The sequence below is a fragment of the Mitosporidium daphniae genome (genome assembly GCF_000760515.2).
Source record: "Mitosporidium daphniae strain UGP3 chromosome Unknown contig-48, whole genome shotgun sequence".
NCBI lineage: Eukaryota > Fungi > Microsporidia > Mitosporidium > Mitosporidium daphniae.
The window spans coordinates 24,440-33,691 of NW_013546301.1; the positions used below are offsets into that span (position 1 = coordinate 24,440).

General features: G+C 42.6%; 9 protein-coding genes across 9 annotated transcripts; 4 read left to right on the forward strand and 5 right to left on the reverse strand.

Moving 5' to 3' along the window:
* Positions 1-7: 7 nt before the first annotated feature.
* DI09_48p160 (pyridoxal phosphate enzyme of the YggS family) lies at positions 8-780 on the forward strand (the record flags this gene model as incomplete). Its single annotated transcript, XM_013381983.1, has 2 exons — positions 8-179; positions 488-780. 2 exons carry the CDS (start codon positions 8-10, stop codon positions 778-780), a joined length of 465 nt encoding a protein of 154 aa, XP_013237437.1.
* A 248-nt stretch (positions 781-1,028) lies between these two features.
* On the reverse strand, positions 1,029-2,831 carry DI09_48p170 (uncharacterized protein; the record flags this gene model as incomplete). Its single annotated transcript, XM_013381984.1, has 5 exons — positions 1,029-1,249; positions 1,349-1,528; positions 1,617-2,133; positions 2,217-2,316; positions 2,380-2,831. The coding sequence occupies 5 exons, from the start codon at positions 2,829-2,831 to the stop codon at positions 1,029-1,031; spliced, it is 1,470 nt and encodes a 489-aa protein (XP_013237438.1).
* Positions 2,832-2,921: 90 nt separating this feature from the next.
* On the reverse strand, positions 2,922-3,343 carry DI09_48p180 (uncharacterized protein; the record flags this gene model as incomplete). The annotated part of the gene is made up of 2 exons (XM_013381985.1): positions 2,922-3,296; positions 3,341-3,343. 2 exons carry the CDS (start codon positions 3,341-3,343, stop codon positions 2,922-2,924), a joined length of 378 nt encoding a protein of 125 aa, XP_013237439.1.
* Positions 3,344-3,431: 88 nt separating this feature from the next.
* DI09_48p190 (forkhead/HNF3 transcription factor) lies at positions 3,432-4,668 on the forward strand (the record flags this gene model as incomplete). Its single annotated transcript, XM_013381986.1, has 5 exons — positions 3,432-3,508; positions 3,577-3,832; positions 3,860-4,141; positions 4,163-4,594; positions 4,624-4,668. The coding sequence occupies 5 exons, from the start codon at positions 3,432-3,434 to the stop codon at positions 4,666-4,668; spliced, it is 1,092 nt and encodes a 363-aa protein (XP_013237440.1).
* Positions 4,669-4,882: 214 nt separating this feature from the next.
* Positions 4,883-5,431, reverse strand: DI09_48p200 (uncharacterized protein; the record flags this gene model as incomplete). Its single annotated transcript, XM_013381987.1, has 1 exon — positions 4,883-5,431. The coding sequence occupies one exon, from the start codon at positions 5,429-5,431 to the stop codon at positions 4,883-4,885; it is 549 nt and encodes a 182-aa protein (XP_013237441.1).
* Positions 5,432-5,611: 180 nt separating this feature from the next.
* On the forward strand, positions 5,612-6,019 carry DI09_48p210 (uncharacterized protein; the record flags this gene model as incomplete). Its single annotated transcript, XM_013381988.1, has 1 exon — positions 5,612-6,019. One exon carries the CDS (start codon positions 5,612-5,614, stop codon positions 6,017-6,019), a length of 408 nt encoding a protein of 135 aa, XP_013237442.1.
* Positions 6,020-6,271: 252 nt separating this feature from the next.
* On the forward strand, positions 6,272-6,808 carry DI09_48p220 (uncharacterized protein; the record flags this gene model as incomplete). The annotated part of the gene is made up of 2 exons (XM_013381989.1): positions 6,272-6,479; positions 6,522-6,808. 2 exons carry the CDS (start codon positions 6,272-6,274, stop codon positions 6,806-6,808), a joined length of 495 nt encoding a protein of 164 aa, XP_013237443.1.
* A 225-nt stretch (positions 6,809-7,033) lies between these two features.
* DI09_48p230 (uncharacterized protein) lies at positions 7,034-7,433 on the reverse strand (the record flags this gene model as incomplete). Its single annotated transcript, XM_013381990.1, has 2 exons — positions 7,034-7,207; positions 7,251-7,433. 2 exons carry the CDS (start codon positions 7,431-7,433, stop codon positions 7,034-7,036), a joined length of 357 nt encoding a protein of 118 aa, XP_013237444.1.
* Positions 7,434-7,921: 488 nt separating this feature from the next.
* Positions 7,922-9,175, reverse strand: DI09_48p240 (putative subunit of mRNA cleavage and polyadenylation factor II complex; the record flags this gene model as incomplete). Its single annotated transcript, XM_013381991.1, has 1 exon — positions 7,922-9,175. The coding sequence occupies one exon, from the start codon at positions 9,173-9,175 to the stop codon at positions 7,922-7,924; it is 1,254 nt and encodes a 417-aa protein (XP_013237445.1).
* Between the last annotated feature and the right edge of the window lie 77 nt (positions 9,176-9,252).

Here is a 9,252-nt window from a genome sequence, read left to right on the forward strand (position 1 = left end):
TTAAAAAATGAGGTCCAGAATTGACGAAATTCGAGGCCACATCGGACAGAACGATGTCGTTCTTGTTGCGGTCACGAAAGGACGCACCGTTGATGAAATTCTACAGGCCTATTCATATGGAATAAGGGATTTTGGCGAATCTTATGTGGGTCAATTTCCATTAATCATGTCTGCCCTAGGTACAGGAGCTAGTACAGAAAGCAAAGGAGGTTAATATGCTTGCCACATAATTTTGTCAGTGTCCTCCCGATATTAGATGGCATTTCATCGGTGCTTTACAAAGCAACAAGATTTCCGCACTGGCAAGTAAGCGTGCTTCTTGCTCGTTTGTTTATAGAAATCCCAAATATATTCATGATCCACTCGATATCTTGCACCAAACACGTTCAAATATTGTAGGCGGCTCTACACGAAAAGAAGCTTTGTGTCCTGATCCAAGTCAACGTGTCGCGTGAGCTTCGTAATGGTGTTTTGTGACAATTTCTAGAAAAGTCGGGTGTCGCGCCTGAATATGACGCCATCAATAGCATGACGTGCTTTATTGAAGAAAATGCGCCCAACCTAGTTCTCAAGGGCTTTATGTGCATTGACGAAAAATCGCCGCACATACAGGTCGATTGCGCGAGCTGCTCATTTTCCAAAATGAACGCCATCGGTAAACGGTTTCGGGGCTTTCCTCAATTAAGCATGGGGATGACCGATGACTATAAACACGCCCTGAAACATGGAGCTACCATCATTCGGGTCGGATCAGCCATATTTGGGACCTTAAAAAAGTAGGAACCTAATATATGGGATCATTTATTTTAATGCTCGAAACCACTCTACACTCATCTGCCAGCGATACTGCCTCTTCCCTTTCCTAGAAAACAAATAAAATGTCAACATTTTCTTACAGGAAGCGAAAGCTCTGAGATGATGTTGGCCAATTTCAGTGCTTTGTCAGCTTGCTCTGTTTGCTTGTAATATTTGGCCAAGGCGAGGGCAATTTTTGCCCAAAAGGAGTCTAAATAGGAGACGGACTCGTTCTAGTCATTAAGGAGTGCAACACGTGCCTGATTGTACTTTTTGCTATTGTCCAAGAAAAGCTTTCCATTTACAAAGCACTTGAGAAGCGACAGAGGAAATCGATCCATTTTTGTAGCGCAGAATCCATTAACGTTCAAATATAGCTCTGCGAGGGCGCCTGCTGCTTCTAGCCGTGCCTCATAGATTCCGGGAAGAGAAACTTCCCAGAACTTGAAAATCTCTTCAATGTTTTCGCTAAATTCGATCCTGGAGGAGCTGGACGAAAAGCAAGGCTTGCATTTGGTGCCTAAGTTTGATTAACCCACAACCACTGCGTTACCAACTAGCAATGCGGTCAAGTATGCATTCGCTGAATTGCTCTGTAAAAGTGCATCTGGATACGCATGGTTTTGATGAAAATTCTCTTCCAAAACCGAACCAAGGGCAGTCCACATCCTGGGATCCTCGGGTCTCAATTCTTTGGCTTTTCTGAAGCAATAAATTGCAGCGGGTCGATCCTCTTGAAGGGAATACACATGGCCCAGGCCAAACCATGATCTATAGTCAAAGGGAGAGATTTCTTGATCAGTTGCAAATAGTGCACTTACCTAGTGCGCATCGATATCTATCAATGGCCTCATCCAGCCGCTTGGATTGGACTAGCTCATGCCCGGAAAGAGTCCAGGCCATAGAATAGCCTGGATCTACGGTCAGCGCTCTGCTGAACATATCTAAAGCAGCCTGAGAATCTCCATTTAGCGAAAATAAGTTTCCAACAACAATCAGAGCTACAGCAGATCGTTCATCGATTGATTTAGCGCGGGCTGCCAATAGCTCCAGGGACACAAAATCTTCACTTAGAAATAGCAGGTTTGCCAGGATGTCAAATCCTTCCAACGAATAGTTGGAAATCGTCATGTCCAGAAAAGATTGAACCAAAGGCAAAAAGGAGGTCGATGCAGAAGCACTCTTGGTTCTTTTTAAAATTTCATTTTCAAGTACAAAAAGCCGGATAAATTGCGAAGCTTTGTAATGCTCGGGAAAGCCATTGAGCATGGAAGAATACTTTTCTAAAGAGGACTCCCCTGCTTCGAAGCAGGGGATCAACTCCTTATGGCATATTATCTGAAAAAACGGGAACAAAAACAGCTGCTGGAGATCACAATCTGATTGAACCTGTTTCACCTAAGAGAAGCACGAATACAAACCTGCTCTGCTCCGCTGATCGTTTGAGACAGGTAATACCAGCACGACCAATTGCCAGCATACTGAACTAGGGAAGCCCTAAAAGATGCGGCAGCCTTGTTTCTTGAGTTTGACTTGAATAAAATGACTCCTTTTCTTCAAAGTTAGACAAAGAAAAGTAATTACAAAAACAGCAGAAATGCTCTGGCAATTCCCTCAGATGACTTTGATAGAGCGACTTCTGTTCGGCCAAGTAGTGGGAACAGCGCGTTTTTCAATGCGCTTCTCCATTGAACTACTTTCGAATAGTAATACTCTTTTGAAACGCATCGAAAATCAAGAGTCACACATTGCGAAGTCTCTCTTTCAAGTTTTAGAAGATCAAAATAGATGCACAAGAATTGCCCAAGTGGGCAGCCAGCTTCTTCCCATTTCGAGTAAAAGTGGGAGGCTCTTGCAAATGCTCCAGTTGATAAGCAGGACCATGCATATCTTGCATCGGATTCTGGCATTTTGGCTCCCACTAAAATAAAGGCCTCTGAAAGTAAAGAGGGAAGACAAGGAGGCACCCCGGAATTAATTTGGCAAATCCTATTCGAACATAAAGCAATCAACACGGGATTACCATTCCTTTGCATAGGGTAAAGAATAGATATGACAAAGAGTAAAGGATAGCGCAAGTTCGCCTTTTAAGTGATCCATCCACAAAATTACAAATTTATTTTCACTTAAAAATGAAACTTAAAATCGGGAGCATCGATGGATTCGTCAGAATTTGCCAGAATCTCTCTGGACAAGATGTTGGACGAAAGACCCAATGTCTGGCGATTTTTAGCAATACCTTCGGCTATTAAGCGCTCTTGTCTAAGACGGAATGCCATGTGTGCGCCAAATAACTGCTCCGCGCGGATTTCAGATAAAGTGGCGTCAATGGAATGCCAATTCTCCAAATTTGCCTGCAGGGGATGCTTCTCGGCATGTTCCGAAGCAGCGACGTCCCTAGGCCCAAATCTCAAATTATCTCTCGGACCATAGGCTCCATATGTCTCATCTATAACTTCGTTTCTATTATCTTGCGCCAAATAATTCTCGAAAAAGGGTGGCTTAATGAAAGACTAGAGGGTGAAATTATTTTCAAATCACATACCATGTCTAATTGCTGAAAATAAAATTTACCATCTCACCCTCACCCTAAGCCTTTGAATGCAAATTTTATTAAAAATTTAATTTCCAAATATATGAATACGGCCAATCAGACGATCCACATGTCCACTGGTGGGAAATGGCCAATCGGAGCAGGAAACAGGGCAATTATGTAAAGTTCTTTTAACGAGCCATTTTTAATGCCATGAATAATAATAGCGGTGAAAATATTGTATTTAGGTCGTCGAAAGAAGAGTATTCAGCATACTCAGAAACATCGGCGTATTCAGCAACATCGGACGAGGAGGGGCCATACGAATGGGGCGGAGATGGATACATGAATACTAAATTTCCAAAGCCGGATATCCCATATGTTGAGCTTATCGTAGAGGCATTGGAAAGTGCAGCACCAAAAAAAATGTTAACGCTTACGGAAATTTATAAAAGGATCATGATGAAGCATCCATACTTTAAGACGGCCCCGTCAAGGTGGAGAGTAAGGCAGTAGCATTTTTATCTGTAGAACTCGATCAGACACAACCTTTCCTTGCACCCGAGATTTGCAAGGGTCGCTCAGGCAGACAAGTCAAAAGGATCATTTTGGAAATTTGCTACGGGAGATTCTAACGAAGAGCCCAAGCCACAAAGTTCGTTAAAAATGAGCAATTCAAAGAGGCAAATGAATCCCCGCATACTGGCTGGGTATAAACAGGCCATTAACTTTTCTCGTGTACAAAATCCGGAAAATAGCCGACCGATATTCTCTGTCAAACATCCAGCTTCGTTTCGAAAAAAGCAAAAGAAGGTTAAAATAAAGAAAAAAAAGAAACATACGGAAGGATACACCGATTTTTATGATGACGACAGCTCCCTATCGCCTTCTTTGAGATGCTGGTCTCCGATAGCCCAAATTTCGCGGCTCTCCTCGGCAGGAGAATCTGATGATGAGAAAAACGAATGCCAGCAAAAAAGAGGCAAACTAATTTTAAATCTTGACTATGGCGAAGATTTGAATCCTGTAAATATCTTTTCATACTTAGACAACTTGAAACCGGTGGAATCTCCAGTCATATGGTTCAAGGCACAAAACTCGAATCAACGAGCAGAAGCTGAATATGGCTATTCGCATTCGTATTATAAAAAAAAATATTGGATACTGCCTCAATACAACTATGCTGCTCAATGCAATTATGCTGCTCACTATCAAGCCGCCATACCCCGCCCATCTATAAAATCGATTCCAATTGCATATCCATCAGTAAGAAAGATAAACAATGCAGGCAACAGATTGTCGGATCAAAATACAATTTTTTGCTCGGAATGATAGAATAGAGGAGGATATACAAATGAACGACAACTCACGCTAGCAAAATGATACCGTTTCACCGGGCCAGGGGATCGCATTAGTTGAAACGCTTTTAAAATGGTCCTAAAAGCAGCGAAAAGAGCTTCTTTGGAAGTCAGGAGAGATAGATCGCTTCTGAAGCTTCTAAGAAAATAAATGCACAAACATTTAGCAACCGATAAAGTTCCCGTGGAGATCGAATTAAATTGACGAGATTAAAAGGTTGATGTGGCCAATCAGAGAGGTTTCAGCTTTGGCAATCACAGAAAATACGCACAATATGGAAAACAGGGATGATTCCGTAATTTGAGCCGGCTTATTTGCATAAAAGTCGACCAGCGTATCGAATGCATCTTGAGCATTGAGAAGATTTTCTGCGATGATAAAAAGAAGGTCATGAAGGGAATTCAGAACGAAATAATCAAAAAAGCCGGAGCGAAGCAGATTTTCGTAGCAAAAAAAAAGGTACTTTACTTGAATGCCTATTGAGTTCAGCTGCGAAGCTTGCCTATGCAAGAGCATAAAAGGATCCTCCTGATACAGTGCATCTTCTTGCTTGGTCCCAGCGGGATCATCCCCATCATTACCATGATCATCATCGTCATCACGAGGGTGTTTCAGCCGTTGCATGTAACTGATCAGAATTTCGACGAAAGTTTGAACAGAGCCAAATAGCGCCTTCAAATTGGCTTCTATTTCGTGCGCATTTTTCAAAAACTCGAGACAAATAGCTTTCGGTCTGCAGCTCATTAAAATTAAAATTTACATCCATTGAACGACAATAAATTGTGGAATGAATGGTCAATTAAAACACGACAAATTATGGCAAGTAAACGATGATAAATTGTGGCAATTAAAAGCCGATAAATTGCACCACTATGCCACTCGGTGGTACATATAAACACTCAAAAATGTCCAAGACATCACAAAATGTATAAAAACATCCTCATTTTATCATACATTCTCGTTATCTTTGGATTCTCTCAGTATCATTGTGCAAGCCCATTGGAGGAAACTATGGAGGTGTCTCAAGATGCAGAAGGAGCTGCAAACACAGCTGGGTGCAAAGGCGATCGATGCAAATTAAAGGTCAAGTTTGAAGAGAAAGGACATCTTCATCGTCCATGCCGTGAAAAGTGCAGGGATTTTGAAGGCTGCGATTCATCTGACGACGGCAGAGGATGGAATTTTGCCGGCAGAGAGACGATTGAAATAGAAGGTATCAGAAGGGGCCATCACCATCACCATCACCATCACCATCATCGTCACCACCACCACCGTCATCACGACCATCGTCACTGCCATCCATATGACAGATGGTGTGGTAACTTCTATTAACAATCTGCTTCAATTCGCCATCTGCTTCAATTAACAAAATAAATTTTTTGCAATTGWATTGTGTGTAGAATTTTAAAATAGAAGAATCGCTTTTTGCATGTGATGATTTGAACTCAAATGTACAACATAAAATCTTTTCGAAATTCAACTAACTACACGTACTGTCAACTTAGCAAGGTTTGCACTCTATTTTTACCGTAGATGGGTATGACAATTTCTAAGCTTCTGAGCGATCTCTTTGGAAAAAAAGAAATGCGAATTCTTATGGTTGGTCTAGATGCTGCCGGGAAAACGACCATCCTTTATAAATTAAAGCTTGGCGAAATAGTTACCACCATCCCAACGATTGGGTTCAATGTGGAAACCGTCGAGTATAACAAGGTCAACTTTACCGTTTGGGATGTCGGCGGTCAAGACAAGATCCGTCCGCTCTGGCGCCATTATTTCCAGAACACTCAAGGTACCTGATGATGATTACGTAACCACCTGCTACCTACCATAGGGCTAATATTTGTTGTTGATAGTAATGATCGAGAAAGAATCTCCGAGGCGCAACAAGAGTTATCGCGGATGCTAGCCGAAGACGAGCTTCGCGACGCCGTCCTTTTAGTGTTTGCCAACAAGAAAGACCTTCCAAATGCCATGAACACTGTTGAGCTTACGGAAAAATTAGGACTCCCCGGTCTTCGCTCGCGCGGATGGTTTATTCAGCCCACGTGCGCAACGACTGGCGAGGGGCTATATGAAGGGCTTGATTGGCTATCCAACAACATTACTTCTAAAAAATAGTCTCGTTTTCTAATATACTACTATTACTACTACTACTACTACTACAATAAACCCACTGTAAAGCCAGGCTTCATTTCTTAGCTTTGCCCTTGTAACTAGTTGAGCGCTGTTGGCTGCTTGGTATCGATTGGGTGTGCGGTGGGAGTAGTTTGCAAGGGGAGGTTTATTAGTTAATTTATGTTGTCATTATGGTGCAGGGTTGTATATTTATAGCGTGGCTGGCTATTATTGCCTTAGCCTGAGAAATAGGGCGTGTTTTGAGAATGGACTATCTGGCGGAAGATACTTGTCATAAAAATTTACAAGAAACGATTCGCCCTTAAATCCAAACCGGTTATATAGTATCAATGCAGGGTTATTTACAAACACATGGAGCGTGATGTCGGTTTCGGGACACTCCTATTTGATGAGCGCTGGTTGACAAACCTTAATTAAATGGTACAGAATGGTTGCCCCAACGCCTACCCTTTGCCAGTCTGGATGGACGATCAAATGCGAAAGATATCCGGAAGACGAGATCAAACCCGCACCGATGACCAATGATTGATACTTGGCTATGACCGTGTATTCTGGCGCGAACAGGGCATCCTTTACTAGAGAACGTTATTATCCAACCAAATACCATCTATGCCAGGCCAAAAGAATTGACACAGCAACGAATTGACGCAGCTAAGATCTTTTTCACAAAGTCGCAGATACTGGATTGAGTGTGCACACTTGTGTGTATTCGCAGGATTGACTCTGCCAAGCAGTTCTTTGTGAAGAGCAAGTTTCCTGGGAAGAGAAAGTAGCGACATAACAGAAAGAGTGACGGGAATATCATATCCCAGTCGCTGGCTATATATTTCTTTGGGGGGCTTGCTTTTCTTCTCTTTGGTAAAGGAGGATGTCTCTATTTTATAATTTGGTGTGAATGGCTTCTCCAGGGCCTGTATGGGTTCCCTGCTAGACAGATACGATAGGAAAAATTTGAAAATCGAATTATCTAGTCAAAAAGTGTCATCGGGGACGTACTGTGTGAAATATCAACATCATTGCTGGCGGAAGGATCTGGAATTGGGATATTTTCCCAATAAGAAAGCGGGTCCATACAATTGAAAAGTTGAGAATTTATTACAATTTAAGTGTGGTTTGGGAGACCAGCCTTTTCAGATGCAAATAGTCGGGCGAAAGGTCTCCAAAAATGTTGAGCTCGCCCCTGGGATTTTTGGAAATCTCAGCAATCGACGCTGAACCCCTGTGGACCATCAGTGTAGATGTGGCCTCGTTAAGGATGCATCGCAAATAAGGCAAGACGGAGGCGATTTGCGCGCGTAGTGTTAACAAAGAGAGGTTCCCGTTAATTATTTGAATCGATCCAAAGTCAGCGGGCTTTATGACGGGATCGTATTTGGAAAAAAGAAGTGCCACAATATCATCATCCTTTTTCTCAATTTCATGAACCGGCAACGGCTCCAATATGTACTTTGTGCCCTCATCATCATCATCCTTTGTCGATGGCATGGTGGCCATTTTGCCTTTAATCCGTGCAATTTCTACATTTTCCTTGGAGTGGAACACGAGCGACGAGATCAGAGACTCGGAAAGCGTGATGTGGAATATGTTGGTCAATTCAGAAATATTGATCCTCTTTCCCTCTACAAGAGCAAGAACGATTTCTTTTGATGATGGCGAGGAAGAGGCCGTAGATAGGTCGTCGCCCTCGTCAATGTAGACGTCCGAAAATGCCAACTTGTACCATTGTGAAAGATAAATCGTTTCATCTGAGCCTCCATGTAACAAAATCAATTTTTTTGGCATCAATTGCGTTAAGAGGGACTTCAAGGCCCTTCCATCGGACCTGATGAAATAATCAGTCCACTTAAATGAACATTCAATCTTTGAGCTTGTGGAAAATGGAAATTCCTTCACAAGCCGACAATAGGGATCCGAAATGACGTCTTCGTTTTCCTTTGCGCCCAATGAATTGAGGGGATCCGACGAGAGGACACCAAGGATAGAAAGTTGATCTCCCAAGCTGGGCTGATGCTTCTGGGACAACGTGGAGGCTGCAATTTCGAGCGAGGAAGTATCGGTCTTTTGTTGGTCAAATGAAAACATGGGCCAATCTGCTGGATCCAGTAGTTCCCCATAAGCAGATAGAGGCCGTCTTTTCTCTTTGTGTGGGAAAATGAACCCATTGGACATGGTGAAGCTTGCCATCCGCGAAGACGGGTGTGTTTTGTCGAGAAATCCGCTTTTCAAGGACGGATCTGCTACAGACCTACCAGGCTGCGGTTCATTTTCATCATCGTGGTTTTGGTTGTCTTCCTCATGCAGATCCTCATCCTCTTCTTCTTCATCTTCTGCCTCAATGGTGGAATGCATTTCCTTTTTTGAAAGCTTTGGAATCTCTTCCTCGGAGAGCACAATTCTCCTGTAATACTAAATTAGATGAATTTGTT